This window comes from Chionomys nivalis, chromosome 23 (genome assembly GCF_950005125.1).
Source record: "Chionomys nivalis chromosome 23, mChiNiv1.1, whole genome shotgun sequence".
Lineage (NCBI taxonomy): Eukaryota > Metazoa > Chordata > Mammalia > Rodentia > Cricetidae > Chionomys > Chionomys nivalis.
The window spans coordinates 38,351,119-38,371,495 of record NC_080108.1 but is presented as its reverse complement, the minus strand read 5'-3'; the positions used below and the strand labels follow the sequence as shown (position 1 = coordinate 38,371,495).

Below are 20,377 nucleotides of genomic sequence, written 5' to 3'. Positions count from 1 at the left end.
TGGAATAACTGGCCAGCCAGGCGGGTTACAAACCCTAGACAGAGTGACCCGTCGAGGCCGCTACACACAAGGAAAGCCCTGTTTCACTGGAGAAGGGAGTCAGAGCCTCTACAGACTCTGGAAGTCTTAAATGCACTGAAGCGTTATACTCCCCAAGGCAGGTCTTGTTACATAGTCTAGCTGGCCTTCCTCCCTCTGCTCCTGAGTACTGGGATTACAGAAGTGCACCAACATGGTTGGGAGTATGTTTATAAAGTAGACTAGCCATGCTGAAGCATTTTTATATAATTTTCTCATGAAACAAAAGTTGTTAGGGGTAGAAAGTAAATAAGAGAGAGAGTGCAGGCGTGTGCACATGTTTGCACGTATGTGAAGGGTTTTGAACCCAGGGCCTCATGCACTCATGGCAAGCACTCTATCTCCAAGACATAATCCCCAGCCCAATAATTTCATTTCACTCATAAATTTCTTCTATGTTTTAGGCTTAAATTAAAATACCAGTTCATATATTATTATGAAAAACAAACATGACAACTCCCTTTTTCTTCTATGACAAAAGTGTCTCACAGGCCGGGCGGTGGTGGCGCACGCCTTTAATCCCAGCACTTGGGAGGCAGAGGCAGGCGGATCTCTGTGAGTTTGAGACCAGCCTGGTCTACAAGAGCTAGTTCCAGGACAGGCTCCAAAACCACAGAGAAACCCTGTCTTGAAACCCTCTCCCCCCCAAAAAAAGTGTCTCACAGGATATAGAGACCAATCACAAATGAAACACAGAACTCTGGAATATTTCAAACACATGCTCGTCGGCTGAGCCCAAACCAACTCTTTGGAAATACTTATTTCCTTAAACAATCTACAAAATATAGAACGCTGAAGATGAAGTGAGGGTGGGTGAGGTGGTTGCCATTTAGCCTGACAGCCTGAGTTCAAGGGCCAGAACCCACACTGCGGAAGCAGACCTGCCCTCTGACATTCACACAGTGGGTGCGTGTGCACACATTCACAGAGAAAATCAAGGAAAGAAGTTTCTTTGGATGTGCAGTGTGCTTCCTAACATCTTTGCGACACCAGAGACTCAAGTTCTTACACGTAAACACCGCTACATGTTTCTCTTGGGGATTTTCACCATTTTCTCACCGAAGGAGGTATGGTTACCAACTGGAAAATAATACCACATTTTGTCAGTGGCCACGTCAGAGGAGCTGCAGCCAGCAATGGAGCGTTTGGAGTTCAATTCACTGAACAGCAAAGCTACAACAAATAAACCCTGGAGAAGCAAAGCCCGGGGGAGGGGAATTGTCCCTAGAATGCCCCTTGCTGCTGCTGTTCTGCTGTATTTGGCACGGTGATTTACTGTGTAAAAGGATCCCACTGTGATTGTTTCATGGGAAAACCCCACTCCTCACTAGGCAATTTAATTACAGATCATGATGAAGATGACTTTTATAAGAGCAATGATGCTTAGCTAAATCTATGAATTAAACTTTTTGAGTCAGCCTAAAAGATACAGTTATATGGGACAGTTAGTAAAGATAACTAAAGAAATGGTTTAGGCTATTCTGCCTAAGTGCTCCAATAAAAGATACAAAAAAGGCAAAACCAGGCTAGAAGTTACCTTCCTTGGTTAGATCTGAGATTTTCAGAAAATGAAAATGAAGAACAAGGAAGTTTCATGCATTATAGACCCATGAATTCTGCCTGTGGAAAACAGGCTGATGACTAAAGACAGCAATTCTGTCCCCACACCCAAGGCTAGGCCTGAGTTTCCTGGTCAAGTAGCTTACAGAATTAATCACAGGTTTTGGTGTGCACCTAGGAAAAAACAAAATTGTGAAAGGAAATTAAATGACCTAAGTGTGTGTAAAGAACAAAGAAAAATAGATGGTTAGCTAGACCACTTGAGTCAAGTTTTTTTTTTATATATTTATTTATTTATTATGTATACAATATTCTGTCTGTGTGTATGTCTGCAGGTCAGAAGAGGGCACTAGACCTCATTACAGATGGTTGTGAGCCACCATGTGGTTGCTGGGAATTGAACTCAGGACCTTTGGAAGAGCAGGCAGTGCTCTTAACCACTGAGCCATCTCTCCAGCCCCGAGTCAAGTTTTTTTTTTTAAAAGAATTTGTGGTCGGTGGTGGTGCACACCTTTAATCCCAGCACTTGGGAGGCAGAGGCAGGCAGATCTCTGTGAGTTCGAGTCTAGCCTGGTCTACAGAGCAAGTGCCAGGACAGTCAGGACCACACTGAGAAAAACAAACAAAGAATTTGCTCCATGGAAACTGCAAACAGCCACCTGCCAGGACAAGAGGAGCCGGCTGAAACACACTTGGCTTGCTGCAAGTTTAATCATGGCTTTGGAGTGAAGATGTTATGCTGAGAAAATTAGTACAAAGAAAATGTTTAACTATATGTGGGCTTCTAAGAAAAACACGTAACTTGTGATCTTAATGTGATTCCTTCTTATGTAAAGATTTTAATTTGTTTTTGGAAAATATGTAACTTGTGGTTATGAGGTAATCTTTCCTTGCATAGAAATCTTTGTTTTAGGTGGTATAAAAGGGATAAGGAGAAAATACAGAACAGAACAGAACAAGCAGCAGAAAGAAAATAACAAAATCAAGAACTAAGCTTTGACCCTCAGAAAAGTGTCCTATGTGTGTATGCAGCTTCGTCAATGCCTCATCTCCGCTCCAGTTTCTCTGACCTGCTGAGAGCTGGTCTCCCGGCAATATTTCATGAAAAGCTGTGATCTGTAATCTTGGTGATACAGTTACAAGGAGTAACTGGTGATGGCATATGGTTGTACTGTCCCTTGTAAGAGCAGTCTTACTAAAGATACCTTTATATAACAGTGCTTTGGCTTTTTAAAACCAGCAATGGCAACTATACTGATGGCCGGGAACATCGTTTGAATTTCAAATAAAGCCTTTACCTGGTTGAGATGCAACAAGCAAGACAGCATGTTGACTGTAATGTCCCAGAGCCGGGACGAGAGCTCTGAACATGTCCACATTGCTTTGCACGGCATGAAGGTAGGATTCAGAGCCACCCAAAGAGTTGGCTGTGAAGATCACCACCTTGGAATGAGCAGAGGCAGACAAATCTGATGAACAAAAAGAAACAGTCTGAGTTCAAGATAGTCTACACTAATGCTAGTACATGATAAAATGTTTCTCCAGTCTGTGAACAGAGAGCCATCAGGCATACACGTCCCTATAGCTGTCAGTCAGAACACTGAAGAGCAACAGCCTGGATCCCAGGGCCAAGCACAGTGGTACAGAGCTGTGATCCAGCACTCGGGAGGTAGAAGAAGCAGAATGGCTTCATGGTGGAGGCCAGCCTGGGATGCATAACAAAACAGGCAGGAAGTTGGAAAGAGCCAGCACCAGTACACAAAGACTGAGTTTTCTTTGTGACTCTCAGCTCTTAAAGGAGAAATGAGTAGTATGCTGTAGGTAAAATGAGCAACCACTGGCTTCTGTGCTGAGCCTGGGAGTCTCGGGATTCCTTCCAAGTGACTGTGCTACAGCCCGGGGAGAGCGGGAGAAGTGAAGGGCTTGGGTAAGTCAGCAGAGGGCTGGAATTCAGGCCCAGGCAGTCTGGTTTCAGACTCTATGCTATTAACCCTCACCCCCAAGGGAAAATGGTACTGGGAGAGGTTAGGAAGCTTGTTCAGAGCATCAAAGACCAGTGACCAGTTCAAGTTACAACACCACACCTTGGCTTCAACCCAATTTGCCAGAATCTTCCTTTTCCTCCTTTTCATCTGAATGATAAAAATGTCCTCATCCTCATGGGTAATTCTGAGTCCTTGCTTGGTGGCAAGTCCCATGTACTGAACATTTCTTCCAAAGATTCTGCTCTTTCAATCATTTCACCAGTTACCAATGGCTAACGAGATGCACAGGAAAGAAGGACTTCCTTAGGTCTTAAACAGTCTCTTCCTCTAGGGTTGGGGACTAAACAGTCTCTCTTACAGGATCTGAAGAGTTAACAGGTCCCTTAAGAACCTCAGGGCCTGGAACAAGAGAATATCCAGCTCCCCAAGGAGCCTCACGTGGCCATTAAAAGAACTACAGTGCTCTCTCAGAGGAGGAACAGGAGCCTATTGAACCGTGACGTACTATTTTTAGAACAGACAGACAAGTCAACCCCCCACACACACACACACACCACCACCACCCTCAGTGCATCTTAGCTTGTGTAACTGCTCTACACAGCATTTGGAAAGCAGTCAAGGAACGGAGGAGACCTAAGGAAAGACAAAGAAGCCCACAGTACTGTGGCGGCGTGTATAAGACGGTCTTCTCTATAAACTGGTAAATATGTTTTAGGGGACACATTCATTCGCAGATCTGTTTTTAATATATTTTTGATTTTTAAAATTTATTTTTAGTGTCATGCATCTGTGTGTGGGTGCCACACATACGGGTGCTCATGGAGGCTGTTGGAACCCCTAGAACTAGAGTTATAGGCAGCTGTGAGCTGCCTCACCTGCATGCTAGGAACCAAATTTGGGTCCTCCACAACAGCAGTATGTGCTCTTATCCACTGAGCCAGCTCCCAGGCTTAGTAGGCTTGTTTTTTAAAACTATGCATTCCTGGTAAAATATTTTAAAACCAACAATCCCTAAATATGGTATTTATCTAGATAAATATATCTGTACTAACATGATGTCACATACACTATAAAATGACGATTTTTTTGAAAAGGCAGAAGCCTGGCCTTGGTGGCAGGTGCCTATAGTTACCACTAATTGGGAGAGGCAGGAGGGCAGCAGGGAAACAGCAAGACTGAGGCTCATACACACAAAAAGGATTAGATGGCAAAAACTTCTTTTTCATTTTCTTCTTTTTGTGGGTGTGGGATTGAATCCAGGGCCTCAGATATGATAGGTAAGTGTTCTATACCCCCGACTGCCTAAAATAGCATTTTCAAATCTGATTTATTGCACAACAACCTTTCTGTTCCCATTAGAGCTCATGGTAAGAATAGTTTGAACACAAAGTGAACCAAGCGCCTTTTGTTAGTCTTGGCTTAGATGTCTCCTGTGCAACATGGCAGACAGTACATTCCCAGTTACAGCTGAGAAACTGAACTTACTTTTCTTATGTACGAGTGCTCTGACCACATGTATTTCTGGAGGCCAGAAGGGGTCATCAGACACTGTTACAGATGGTTGTGAGCCACCATGTGGGTGCTGGGAATTGAACTCAGAATCTCGGGAAAAGCAGTCAGTGATCTTAACCTCAGAGCCCTCTCTCCAGCCCCCATAACCATCTTTAAATAGAATAATCAAACCTTTGCTGATCTCTACATTAGGCAGGCTGAAGATATCAAGATCCATCGTTCCTTGGTTAGTCCCATCGGAGAGGTCTAAAAGGAGCAGCTTGTCTGCAATGCCCTGTATGGAAAAATTAGAACAAGAACAATGTTCTACCAGTATAGCCAGTTACTCAATATGAGCTCACTGAGAAATGAGGGCTCCTGCACTACTTGAGAAAGAAAAGAAACAAAATAGCAATACAGAAGATGTGCACATTGTGCAGGTGACACTGACCCTTCAGACTTGACTACTCAATACCGGGACCTAACATGGCTTACTCAGGAGGCAAACTGTATCTTCTTTTCGAATGAATGACAAAGGGAATATGGTAGGCATGCTACTGTTCCTCTCAAGTTTTGATTTTTAATGCCATAGTATCTGTTGTTATTGTTCTTTTCTTTTTTAGGTTTTTCTGAGACTTGGTTTCTCTGTGTAGCCTTGGCAGTTCTGGAACTCAATTTATAGAGCAGGCTGGCCTTGAACTCACAGAGATCCTCCTTCTTCCTGCTTCTGCCTCCCAGGTGCTGGATTAAAGGTGTGCACCACCACACCTAGCTTAGTACCTATTCTTAAACAGTCTAAAATGATTTGGGGGGGGGGGTCTATTCTAACATACCATTCCCTGCTTAAAAGTAAAAACTCTTGCCAGGTTCTTCAAAACAAACAAATAAACAAACACTTTCTGCCGGGCGATGGTGGCGCATGCCTTTAATCCCAGCACTCGGGAGGCAAAGGCAGGCGGATCTCTGTGAGTTCGAGACCAGCCTGGTCTACAGAGCTAGTTCCAGGACAGGCTCCAAAGCCACAGAGAAATCCTGTCTCGAAAAAGCAAAACAAAACAAAACAAAACAACCAAACACTTTTTTTAAAAATATTTATTTATTTATTATGTATACAATATTCTGTCTGCATGTATGCCTGAAGGCCAGAAGAGGGCACCAGACCTCATTACAGATGGTTGTGAGCCACCATGTGGTTGCTGGGAATTGAACTCAGGACCTTTGGAAGAGCAGGCAATGCTCTTAACCTCTGAGCCATCTCTCCAGCCCCCAAACACTTTTTATGTAGAGATAAATAGAGAGAGAGAGAGGGAGGGAGGGAGGGAGGGAGGGAGGGAGGGAGGGAGGGAGGGAGAGCACACCACAATCAAAACCTGCTATCATGCAGTATTTTCACCAAAGATGCCACAGAAAAATACTCCCGATGCCCAAGGATGGCTCCCTGGGAGTACGGTGAGTGGACTGGAAGCGACAGCAAGTCAATGACAAGAGTGTGGGGGAGTGGGAGCCCTGAGGTCTCGAGATACCCAGAGGCCTACTAAGAAGCACTCCATCTATGATCTGGTAACTACGCACCACACCAGCCTTAGCCTTATTTTAGGTGTTTGTGAGATTAAGTATATGGCACAGGGCCAGCCACGGTAGTCCTTCCTAAAGCATAGCTATTATCTTATTATTGTGAACCACACTAGGAAAATGCAAAGAAAGTGTATGTTTCCATCTTCACATAGTCCACACACAGATCCAAATGTGTGAGAATAATTAGTACAACTGACACGGCAGACAATTTGACTCTTTTTTTCCTCCCCTCTTTTAATTGAGATGGTTTCTCTGTGTAGTCCTAGTTGTCCTGGAACACTCTGTGTAAACCAGGCTGGCCTTGACCGCAGAGACTTTTCTGCCTCTGCCCATGGAGTGCTGAGATTAAAGGCACATGTCCCTTATGTTCAACTCAATTTAACAATTTTTTTTTTTTTTTTTTTGGTTTTTCGAGACAGGGTTTCTCTGTGGTTTTGGAGCCTGTCCTGGAACTAGCTCTTGTAGACCAGGCTGGTCTCGAACTCACAGAGATCCGCCTGCCTCTGCCTCCCGAGTGCTGGGATTAAAGGTGTGCGCCACCACCGCCCGGCCAATTTAACAATTTCTATCAAAAATTTAAAACATTTTAAAAATTCCTAAATTAATAATCTGCTAGTCTCATTTTTGAAGTTATCCTATAAATGTCTAGTACATGTGAAAAATGACATGATGTGTATAGATCTTCAAGACGAAAACCAACCCAAGTATTCACTTCAAACGAGATAAGAAGCACTTCAGTTCAGAATTCTGGAAGAGGGCTCAGGCTACCAGACCACTCAGTCACCCGTGAGGCACTCATCACCAGGCTGCGGTAGAATGGAGATTTAGCAGAAGACTATGAATTTCTAACCAATTCTTAGGAGATGCCAGTGTTACCACTCTTATAGCCACACTCTGAAAGCCAGGTGTGGCTGTCCATGGACAGAGGCTGCTTGTTCGTTTCCCAGCTGCCCAGAACAAAAATAATCACATAGAAACTATATTAAACAAATCACTGCTTGGCCTAGTAGCTCTAGTTTCTTATTGGCTAGATCTTACATCTTAAGTTAAAATTAACCCATTTCTATTATTTTGTATTTTACCACCAGTAAGGTTCTGGCTGGCGGCTCGTGTCTTTCTCCTTTGAGGCTACACAGCAGCATCTCTCTGACTCCGCCTACTCTCTCTCGACATCTCTATTTGAATTTTCTGCCTGGCTTTACTCTGTTAAGTCACTGGCAGAGAGCAGCTTCTTTATTAACCAATGGCAATAAAACATATTCATAGCATACAGAGGGGAATCCCACATCAGCTGCCAATGTTTGTAATCTCAGCACTCAGGAGGCTGAGAAAGGAGACTATTTAAGAGTAGGTTAGGTTGCACAGCAAAACCCTCGTAATGATCTAGACTACAGGTCCTGATCCCCAGAAGCCCACGCAAATAAATGCGGGAAGGGGATGGCAGCCCACATGCCAATTGCAGCCTCAGAAGGCAGAGCCGGGGGTTCCCAGAGTAAACTGGTTGGGGAGACTCGACCCACTGTCCAGCTGTGTCTGACTGGAAGATCCTGCCTGACGCGTGAAGTGGCAGACCAATTGAGGGTGATCCCAACATCACCTCCGGATCCCACACACCCACGCGTACTCATGCACGCCAAAAAATGCATACACATACGTGCAATACACATACATGTAACAATGGAAAAAGAAAATTAAAGTCCAATGAAAGTACAGATATACTTCCAGCAACTAGGTTTACATACCTTTGCTGAAATTGCCATTGTGCAGGCAATACCCAAATCTCCACTTCCGACCACAGTAATTTTATTCGCTATTTTAGTCTCATGATTTGTCCAGCCCCTTGAATTTATGTCTGAGACACCTACGAAATAAAAAAGATCATCCTGAGAATTAAAAAATAATATTAAAAACTTTATTTTGTAAATGTCTTTATTTATTAAACTACAGTTGAAATGCCACTACATTTTCCCTTTTTGTCTAAAATAAAAAAGGCTATAACTAATATAAGAAAACTATATATAAGTACAATGACTATATACAATATATACAGGCAATAAATACATCAACAATGTCTAGTCCATTTGCATTTGACAAATTCAGAGAAAATATTTCATATCTATCCTATCTTGGTGAGATGGCATACATTTAAAATCCTAACACTCAAGAAGTTGAGGGAGAAGGATCGGAAGTTGAAGACTAGCCTTAATCACACAGCATGACCTTGATCCCTTACCCCCCCCAAAAAATCCTTTCTAGCATCTTTTTAAAAATAAAAAATAAAAAGCTCTGATAGAGATTCTATAGATTAATAAAACAACAACAAAACCCAGCCAATTTGCTGAACTAATGAAGGCAAGGGCAAGAGACTGAAACCAAGCATGGCAGCTCAGTCCTATAATCCCAGCAACCAGGAGACTGAGGCAGTGCCTGGGCTACACAGTGACACCTAGTGTAAAGAGCAGGAGGCTGGGCACTTCTGTGCACGCCTGGAATCCCAGCGTTGAGAGAGGGCAGAAAGGTCAGGAGTTCAACATGATCTTCAGCTGCACAGTATTTGAGGCCAGTCAGAATTACCTGAGATCTGGTCTCAATGAATACCCCCAAGAAAAACAGTGGTCTTCTATTGAATGTTCTTTTACATAGAGTTCTTTTTAAAGACAGTATTATAAACATTTAAAACTTTTTTTTGTTTTGTTTTGTTTCTTGAGACAGGGTTTCTGTGTGTAGCTTTGGAGCCTGTCCTGGCACTGGCTCTGTAGACTAAGTTAGCCTCAAACTCACAGAGATCCACTTGCCTCTGCCTCCCAAGTGCTGGGATTATAGGTGTGTGCCACCACCAGCCAGCAAATGTTTAAAAACTTTTTATTTGGGGCTGGAAAGATGGCTCAGAGGTTTAGAAAACAGGCTGCTTTTCCAGAAGGCCTGGGTTCAATTCCTAGCACCCACATGGCAGCTCACAACTGTCTATAACTCCAGTTTCAGGGGAATCCAACACCCTCACACAGATATACGTGCAAGCAAAACACCAACGTATATAAAAACAAAAAATGAATCATTAAAAAAGAGTGGGAGAGCACAGGAGAAGGGTACAGGGTGAATAGTCCAGAGACACATTGTAAGCACATATGAAAATGTCACACTGAAATTATTATGCATAATTGTTATATGCCAGTAAAAGATTGAGGAAGACACTCAACAGTGATCTTTGAGCTCACAATATTCACAAAAACCCTACTGAAAATTTCTAGGCATGAATATTTGGTTTTTTGTTTTTGTTTTTGTTTTTTTTTTTTTTTTTTGGTTTTGTTTTTCGAGACAGGGTTTCTCTGTGGCTTTGGAGCCTGTCCTGGAACTAGCTCTGTAGACCAGGCTGGTCTCGAACTCACAGAGATCCGCCTGCCTCTGCCTCCCGAGTGCTGGGATTAAAGGCGTGCGCCACCACCGCCCGGCTGAATATTTGGTTTTAACACCAATAAGAAACTTAGACTTATATCCCTCTGGACTTAATAAGCCAATAATAAGCCAAAGCTACAGAAACATGAAATGATAAAGGTTTGGATAATTAATTTATAAGGGGCTCTGAATAAAGCAAGAACTATTGTATCTGTCTATGTAAGAGTAACATTTTTATATTTTAACAAATTTTATTTGGAACTATATAGAGGAATTTTTATTAAACATATATATATACATATTCATATACTTATTTATTGAATTTAAGTAGCAAAGAGTACAGAATATTAGTGAGAAATTCTAATTTCTTAACCCATAGGTGATCTGACTGACAATACAAACCTTCAGTGATTTTTGCAATATAGGCTAGCAAGTCGACCTGCTGCGCTTCGTTGGATGATGGCACCGAATAGAGAGGAAGTTCCTCTTGAAACTTGGCGATCATTTCTTTAATTAATCCAACAATGACAGATTTAGGCTGAAGAACACAGGCAAAGGTAACAGTCACACAACATTATTTCTCTAAAGAATACTAGCTTTATATTGTCAGTCAGCTAAGGCGATCCTTGAACAATGCGCAGTTGAAGACCTGCATATACTGACTCCCCAGACGTCTTCTAAGAGCCTGCTCTTCATCTTCACTGCAACTCCTGCCTGTTTTCTTTCTTCAGCAGTGCTGGGAACTGAACTCACAGCCTTGAGTGTGCTAGGCAAGCACTTTACACTGAGCTACCCCCCTTACCAATAACAAAAGTAGCACTCGCGTTGTAAGCTATATCTACTATATAGCAGTGCGTGGCAGCCATCCCATGTCATTTTTACTATTATGCAGAATTTTAAATAACCAGAGAATCACGAGAAACTTCGCATGATGGAAACAGAAGGAAGCCTCAATGGTATAACAATACTCTATATGGTATAGCTCACTTTATGCAGCTTTAATACTGCGCATTTGTTCATACTGTTGTTACATGTAAATGGCACCATAGCTTTCGCTGTCCTGGAACTCGCTTTGTAGACCAAGCTGGCCTCAAACTCACAGAGATCTGCCTGCCTCTGCCTCCCCAGTGCTGGGATTAGAGGAGTGCACTACCACCGCCCAGTTTGTTTTAATATTCTTTTTTTTTATTATATGCTCTTTTTTTTTAATATTATTTATTATGTATACAATATTCTGTCTGTATGACTGAAGGCCAGAAGAGGGCGCCAGACCTCTTTACAGATGGTTGTGAGCCACCATGTGGTTGCTGGGAATTGAACTCAGGACCTTTGGAAGAGCAGGCAATGCTCTTAACCACTGAGCCATCTCTCCAGCCCTGTTTTAATATTCTTAACTGAAAGTACAAACAAATTCTGTCATACAATAAGTAGCTTCCCTGGAAATCCCATGGGAAATATTCCACATAGCTGTACAATATAAGCAGGAAAATGCTAAACCAACATCTTCCAAATGCAGGAAAATAGGATAAACGTACTTGGTAGCAGAATACACAGGGTTGAAACTTTTTGCTGCAATAGTATTTTTTTTTTTTTTCGAGACAGGGTTTCTCTGTGGCTTTGGAGCCTGTCCTGGAACTAGCTCTTGTAGACCAGGCTGGTCTCGAACTCACAGAGATCCGCCTGCCTCTGCCTCCCAAGTGCTGGGATTAAAGGCGTGCGCCACCACCGCCCGGCTGCTGCAATAGTATTTATCCGCCATCCAGGTTGGGACACAACACTTTATCCCTAAGCCTATTTCCTAATTTATTTTGTATTTCCTTACAAAAGAAAGAAGGAAGGGCTGGAGTAATGGCTCAACAGTTAAAACACTGGTTGTTCTTTGAAGAGACTGAGGTTTACCCAACTGCCTATCACTCCAGTTCCAGGGGATCTGATGCCCAGTTCTGGCTTCCATGGGCATCAGGCACGCATATGATTCACATACATATATGCAGGTAAACATTCATATACATAAAATAAATCTTTTAAATTTATTTATTTTCATGTGCATTGGTGTTTTGCCTATATGTTTCTTTGTGTGAGAGAGTCAGATCTCCTGGAACTAGAGTTATAAGCACTTATGAGCTGCCATGTGGGTGCTGGGAATTGAACCTAGATCCTTTGGAATGGCAGCTGGTACTCTTAACCTCTGAGTCATTTCTCCAGCCCCCATAAAATAAATCTTAAAGGGGCTGGAGAGATGGCTCAGAGGTTAAGAGCACTGCCTGCTCTTCCAAAGGTCCTGAGTTCAATTCCCAGCAACCACATGGTGGCTCACAACCATCTGTAATGAGGTCTGGTGCCCTCTTCTGGCCTGCAGACGTACACACAGACAGAATATTGTTTACAAAATAAATAAATAAATATTTTTTAAAAAAATAAATAAATCTTAAAGAGGGCACAGATATCAATACATATTTTGAAGATAGTTTAAAAAAAGGTAAGGTAGGTAATTCAACAATGAAACAGGGCTGAGGAAACGGCTCAGTCGATAAAGTGCCTGCAGTGCAAGAATGGAGACCCGATCAGATCCTCAGCAACCAGTTAAAGCTAATATGACAGTGTGTGGCTGGAACCCTAGAGCAGGCGAATATCTAGAGCTTGATGGCAGGTCTGTCGAGCCAGAGAACTCTGGGCTCAGTGTGAGATCCTGTCTCAAAAACAAAGGGACAGAAAAGGGTCAGCGAGATGGCTTGGCAGGTAAAGGAACCTAATGCTAAGCTTGACAGCATGAGTTTGACCTCTGCAGCTCACATGACAAAAAACTGACTTCCACAAGTTGTCCTCTGACTTCTACATACGTGCCATGGCACATATGCATGCATATGTGCACACACGTGTGCAATAAATATATAAAATTGAAATTTAAAAAAAAGTAACGGAATGCCAGGCTGGGGTGTAACTGAGCAGTACAGTGCTTGTCTGGTATGAGCAAGGCCTGAGGTTCAATTCTTAGCACTGCAAAATTAAAACCTTAGTAAGGCCTGGAGGACAGAACCATAATCACAGCTGTTTCAGACAGAAGGGCAGAAGGGCAGAAGGGTCACAGTTCAAGGCCTGGCCAAGGCCAACATGGACAAAACTCAGCAGCAGAATGTTTGCCTACCATACTTCAGGCCCTAGGTTCCTCTGTCTCTGTCTCTCTGTCTGTCTGTCTGTCTGTCTGTCTGTCTGTCTCTCTCACACGCACACACACACCATACACACACTCAGTCAGTTAAACAAAGCACATTACAGATTACATAGAGTGTGATGAACTTACACATAGTTAAAAAACAGGTAAAATTACACATATTACACATATCTACATAAGAATTATACAGCGGCCGGGTGGTGGCGGCGCACGCCTTTAATCCCAGCACTCGGGAGGCAGAGGCAGGTGGATCTCTGTGAGTTTGAGACCAGCTTGGTCTACAAGAGCTAGTTCCAGGACAGGCACCAAAGCTACAGAGAAACCCTGTCTCGAAAAACCAAAAAAAAAAAAGAATTATATAGCGTAAGAATTATTAATAGGCAGAAACTAGGAAATAGAGTTCCAGTATTTTGCTAGTAGCTTTTCGTGTATCCCCTCGAGTGGCAAATGAGAATAAAACAAGGAACAACGTCAGCTGGCTCCCTGACCTGGAGAAGGCAGGTATACAGGCTGATGTCATCAGTGTTTTGGTAACGTCAAAGACTCAAGAGAGCTCAATTTCAAATTCTTTCTAAAGATCACATGAAGAATGTAATTGAAAGATTATCCCGGTGTGATGGCACATAGGGAGGCAGAAGCAGCAGCTCTCTGAGTTCAAGGTCAGTTTACATAGTAGATTCTGACTCAAAAATAAAACAACAATAAATAAGAAAGGAAGATGCAGTATGCTTACTTATACTACCAAGATCAAAGACAGACATTCAGAAAAGAAAACTTAAAGGAAATCCAATCTGATCTTACATGGCTCCAGTTTTGGAGATAGGGCAAGTATATTCTGCCTTTGGCGTCCACATGTTTTCCAACTGAGATTTCCATGTTTGCAGTTGGCTTCAAGAAGCAAATGGGTGGAGCAAAAGGGTGAGAATCCAAAATCCAGAAGCGAATGGGTATGTTGTACGTATTACCTATTTGAGACACATAAACAATCATGACACATACGTATGCATGTACAATGCTGCTAGATGGTATTTTAGAAACAGGCAGCCAGGCACAGTGGTAAGAGCTTATAATTCAACCTCAGGATGCTGAGGTTCCAGGAAGACTGAGTTTGAACTCAGTCTAGACAACATCAAGACCCTGCCTCAATATAAAAAGGGGCTGAGATGGAATTGACCAGTAGAGTTTTGGCTAGTGTGCATGAGGCCCTGCATTCAGTCCCAAGTACAGAGATAAAGGAAGAAAGGGTAGCCAAGCCTACGGTATGTAAAGGATGGGTGTAAATCAGCCTGCTTTTCCTTTTCTCTACATTGGAAAGAGGGTCTCACTACAACACCAGCATAACAGAGAAAAACCGACAGTGGCCAACTCTTCAGTTCAGAAGCAATTGACAGGATATGCTGTATTGTAAGCTTGGGACACAAAATCTTTCTGGGGTAGTTACCTTTGCTCGTCCCAAGCAGAGACACTGTCACCTCTCTACTTTTCTATCTGTTCTACCCTGAAATCATTTGCTTATCCAGCCTGCTTTTCTACTGTGGATTCTCTCTCATTCGTTTCTCTATCCCTAGCATGAGGTACTATGCCTATTATACTGGCTGCTAAATAAGTCTGTCATACAAGTAAGAAAGGACAAATGAGCCGACTGCAGTTCGGGTACTTGCCCTCAAGCAGCTCAGTAATTACAGCTACTGTGAACCATGAGCTGAGCTAGACACACACAACTTAGAGGAGAAGCTGAGCCACCTTTCCTTAGTGACCCTTAAATTGTAGAGCATGTCAGAAGGCTGCACAAAACTGAAACCATGCAGATTCCAGAACTTAGTGAGGGAGGGGAGGGCCAAAACGCTCTGCATTTTCTTTTTTTAAAAGATTTATTTATTATGTATACAGTGCTCTGTCTGCATGCTTTCCTGCAGTCAGAAGAGGGCACCAGATTTCATTACAGATGGTTGGGAGTCAGTATGTGGTTTCTGGGAATTGAACTCAGGACCTCTGGAGGAACAGTCAATGCTTTTAACCTCTGAGCCATTTCTCCAACCCCAATGCTCTGCATTTTCAACAACCCAACATACACCTACACTTCAAAAGTGAGAGCGGGGTAGGGTTCTGAACAACACCCACCACCACCCACACCCGCACCCAATGGTACATGAGTCTTTTACAAACACTATAAGCGCTTCAAATTCTTTTCAGGAAAAGACACAGGCTTATGATAATAGGTCAAAGATGAGTCAATGGGTCTAACTCAGCAGATCATCTGCCTGGTGTGAGGCCCTGGGTTCAAATGCCAGCACTGCAATTATGTTAGATCAGGACTGGTCAAGGCCACATGAAAATAAGAGACCAACCTAAGCAGAGGCGATTGTCCTTTATCTAGAACAATAAAGGAGGGACAGCCATCTCTCTGTGGGAATAGGGACTGTGCCCACACACAGGGGATAAAGGAGGGACAGCCATCTCTCTGTGGGAATAGGGACTGTGCCCAGACACAGGGGATAAAGGAGGGACAGCCATCTCTCTGTGGGAATAGGGACTGTGCCCAGACACAGGGGATAAAGGAGGGACAGCCATCTCTCTGTGGGAATAGGGGCTGTGCCCAGACACAGGGGATAAAGGCACTTTGAGGGTAGACATTTTTATTGGTCGACTTGTTCTTTGTAGTCTTGGGGCCAAGTAATGCCAGTGGATGTTGTTCTCATTGCCTGATTGATGGAGGAAGGTCATTGGCTAATAAAGAAACTGCCTTGGCCCATTTGATTGGCCAGCCTTTAGGTGGGTGGAGTAAACAGAATAGAATGCTGGGAGGAAGAGGAAGTAAGCTCAGATGCAGGGCAGCTCCTCTGAGAGACAGATGCCATGCTCTCCTATCCAGAGCAGATGCGATGAAGCTCTGACCCAGGATGGACGTAGGATAGAATCTTCCCGGTAAGCGCACCTTGGGGTGCTACACACATGAACAGAAATGGGCCAAGCAGTGTTTAAATGAATAGAATTTGTGTGTTGTTATTTTGGGGCATAAGCTAGCCAGGCGACCATGAGCTGGGGCGGCAGGAACACAGCCCACAGCTCCTTCAACACCTGATCTTATCAGTCCACTCCTGGCTGCCTGCAGGCTTCTCATTACTCAACTTTCCTGTCAGCCAGGCACTCTTACCACAACTCTGGGAGTTCCTCAGCTCATGTGAGGCTCTGTTTAACCCTTTACCACAAAATAAACCACTTTGGAGGAAGAGAGAGACATGACTGCATGCTCTTCCGATTTTAACCATGTAGGTCATACCTTCCAAGAATCAGTGCCTGCCTTGGTTGCCATGAAGCCCAAAGCTAAATCCAACGTTAAGTGAAAACTAAAGTGTTGACCAGACATCTAAAATGTAATTATTCTATCCTTAGCAATCACTCCGCTTCAGTCTATGCCCTACACTGTATTGAGAACGTTCTGCTCGGAACCAGGATTCCTACTTCAACATATTAGCCGTGTGACTTCGCCCAAGTTACTTAGCTTCTTTCTGCCTCCATCCTTTCCTCTGTAAAATGAGAGTAATACTTGTTCTTATTTCATGGCACTGTTGGGATGAAGTCCATGTACGTAAGATGCCTGTTACAGTGCACGACATGACAAACACTGTGAGCTGTTCTTTTAAACCACTTCACAGTAATCTGTTTCATACTATGGAAACCTTCTTTCAGGTAAAAGCTGCTTTTCTCATCTTGTTTCCTCCCCTCTAGGCACAACACTCAGCATGACTATGTATTTTATAAACATGTAAAGCACTTTGCCCATCTCCCTCACCATTCTGATGCAACCCAATGGGATATAGACAACGCTGGGATTAAAGGCATGTGCCATCATCACCCAGCCTAGACAACATTTCTTAAAATCTTCCCTTGCCATGCTAATGTGCATCCAGGACTGCAATTAACACATTACAGACATGTTAAAACCTGGCAACCTACCGGTTTTATATTGGTCTTTCTCAGAACCATCCCTTTATTTTTACCTAAGTATTTACAAGGTGGGTATGGGCATACCCCTATCTGTTGGCCCAGAGAGAATCCTATGATTACAGAACCATGTGACCACAGAACACAAAGTGACAAGTACAGAGATACACCATCATACTCCAGAAGGTAGTTATGGTCAATGGTGACATACCTGGAGCAGAGTTTTCCAAGTGGCAGCTGCAATAACCACTCGTGAAGTGTGTAAAGCCCAGCGCTTGAGCTCCAGTATTGGAGTGGGGGGAGTACTGCAAACAGTATTACTGCTCCGATGAAAACAGGGGTCAATGACCACACGCAGAGCATCAGCACCGCACGGGGCTGGCAGTATTAAACGAACCCCTTCTTGGGGCTGGGGTGTGGAGTGCAACACAGTGGTAGAGCCTGGCATGTGAGGTGTGTGGAGTCTGAAACCCAGCTCTGTGAGGGGGAACCACAATACCCCGAAACAGTGACTATTAAAATGATAAAATTGAGGGGCTGGAGAGATGACTCAGATGTTAAGAGCACTGGCTGCTCTTGGCTGCTCTTCAAGAGGTTCTGAGTTCAATTCCCAGCAACCACATGGTGGCTCACAACAATCTGTGATGAGATCTGGTGCTCTCTTCTGGTGTTCAGGCAGAACACTGTATACATAATAAATAAATAAATAAATCTTTTATAAATAATAAAATTAAAATCAGCAGAGTACTAAGAATTATTCTCTTGCCTCAAAACAAATTACTTGAATCAGTTTCCTTCCCCATCTCTTTCCCTCATTCCGTTTTTTCTTAATGTCTAACCAAGCAAAGTAGAGAGCGCAAGTAAATGACTCCCAGGTACGAATGAAATTCTGACAGCCAGACAACAGGCTGAGATCCCGGCAGGAGAGAGAGAAGGAAAGCAAAGGCAAATGAGCGCTGCCTGTCCTACCTCCCACTCTGTAGCCTCTGCAGAGCCTATGGCCAAGGCTTTCATCGTCAATCACAGGCAGAAAAAAGCCTCTGCACACTTATGGAAAGTCACTAGCTGGCTGGGGAGACAGGAAGTAGGGAGGCTTGCGATGGTCTAGGAATTAACATGGGGAAATGCCTGATATTTAAAGAAGTCTTCCAAAATCTCACTGTCCAATGTTGAGCCCTTTCTTAAGAGATTTTTTTCTCCTATTTGATTGGTCTCCCAAAGCCCTCTTCTCTTTCCATCAAGTTCATTTATTCCCATTCCTTCCAGTCGGTAATCAAGTAACCCACAGCAGGAGAAACACTTGCTGATAATTTCTAGTAAGTATCAGTTACTGTGTATCAGTCATTCCCGGCGGTGCTCTCTCGGGGCTGATCTGCACTGTGAATGAATGACATTTTGTTTTGTTGGAGATGGGGTTTTTGGCTCTACTGTCTCACATCCTAGGTCCAGGATTACAAGTGTACTCCTTCCCACACAGCCACAACAAATGCTGAATGGTGGGACTGTGGGCCCTGCTTCAGGTAACAGCTCTGAACAGAGCTGTGCTGCTGTCTTTCTAACGGCATCGCATAGCCGATCTTCTACTAGACCAAAGGTTATGTTGCTGAACAGAACAGCAGGTAGGGAACAGTTAAGTACAGAAACTGTTAATGACTTCTTTTTCTTTCTTTTTGAGCAAATCCTTACTATCTCAGGCGTCACTGAACTCTAAAATGTCCAGTAATGCAGGACAACACTCGTGACCAGGCTGAGCTTCAGTTTTTTTTTTTAAATATTTATTTATTTATTATGTATACAATATTCTGTCTGTGTGTATGCCTGCTGGCCAGAAGAGGGCACCAGACCTCATTACAAATGGTTGTGAGCCACCATGTGGTTGCCGGGAATTGAACTCAGGACCTTTGGAAGAACAGGCAATGCTCTTAACCTCTGAGCCATCTCTCCAGCCCTGAGCTTCAGTTTTATCTAGAGAAACAGAGAAGGACAGAGAGGGACAAGCACAGGTGCCAAAGGGAAAGCACAGGCCTCTGGCCTTCCACCACTGACAGCAAGGTCCTCTCTCCCCAGTGCATGTCACATCTGTCACGCTCTCTTCTGTCTTCAGACCCCACCAGCCTAGTGGACAGTATTCAACAAGTATATCTTAAACAGAATTAGCATCGATCTAGGCCTTCTTTGACACATACAGGATCCTGCCAGATCTGTTAAGGTCCTGACCAGACAAACCTCAGGAGTATGTCAAAACAGTGGTGTGCTCTAAGGAATTGAGCTGAGAAGTCCCACATTCTCTCAGCTTCTGGACTTACCCTGATACATCACAGGAATAGTACCAGTGAAGTTCAGCAGGTCTTTCTGGGAAGTATCTTTGAAAACTAGAAGAAAAAGTTCCAAAATGTCAGTGAGAAGAAGAGAGAACAGCAATCAACGTGTGTGACTGCACATATAAATTATGCGAAAATAAATAAAGAAGTAAGAAAGAGGTGTAAAAACATAAAACTTGGACACTGAAATTCAAGTTCAAAGCCCACTTCCCCTCTTACGAGGCATGTTCCTTGTGAGGCATGGTGTCCTACACTTGTAACCCCAGCACTTGAGAGGTAGAGACGGAACTGCCATGGGTTCAAAGTCAGCTTAGCAAGGGGTACACATTGATCCTGCTTCAAGAGCTGGAGTATAGCTCAGTTGGTAGAATACTTGGGTAGTATTTATGAAGCCCTGGCTTCAGCCACCACCACTAAAGAAAACAGAGTGCAGGTGCCTGCCTGTGATCCCAACACTCAGGAGATGGAGGCTGGGGATCAAAAGTTCAAGGCTATCCCTGGATACAGGGAAAGTTTTGAGATTAAAAAAGAAAAGAAACATAATTTGGAAGCTCTTCAGACCAAATAATCAGTAATCCAAATAATGCGGCAAGGACTAGAGGATGCTACCCGTACCGTAGGTGTCCATGGAATATCTGAAGTGCGGGAAAAACATGTTCACATTCTTCAGCTCTTCTACAGTCAGATCCCTGAACTTGTACTGAAATGAGAGGAACAAGCAAGGAATGAAAATAAAACCGTGAACAAGACTAACGCCTGCTGGATGCCAGGACGGGGGCAGGGCTTTACCACTGCGGGTGTCGCCAGTATTTGGCTCATTATTAATCTGAGACAGGCTCTCTCTTTAGAGTTCAGGC

The 20,377-nt window shown here is 43.5% G+C and overlaps 1 protein-coding gene across 2 annotated transcripts in view; it reads right to left on the bottom strand.

Annotated features, from left to right (window-relative positions):
• Uevld (UEV and lactate/malate dehyrogenase domains) overlaps positions 1–20,377 on the bottom strand; it is a 37,617-nt gene that overhangs the window by 13,870 nt on the left and 3,370 nt on the right. The window contains exons 2-8 of one of the 2 annotated variants that reach the window (XM_057756578.1): positions 20,136–20,220; positions 19,506–19,571; positions 14,056–14,219; positions 10,485–10,620; positions 8,432–8,550; positions 5,307–5,409; positions 2,937–3,107 (exon numbers count right to left, since the gene is read on the bottom strand). In XM_057756578.1, coding sequence (XP_057612561.1) covers positions 2,937–3,107; positions 5,307–5,409; positions 8,432–8,550; positions 10,485–10,620; positions 14,056–14,219; positions 19,506–19,571; positions 20,136–20,220 — 844 coding nt within the window. Of the gene's footprint in view, positions 1–2,936; positions 3,108–5,306; positions 5,410–8,431; positions 8,551–10,484; positions 10,621–14,055; positions 14,220–19,505; positions 19,572–20,135; positions 20,221–20,377 lie in introns of those variants that run through there. The other variant, XM_057756580.1, reaches the window with a different exon arrangement.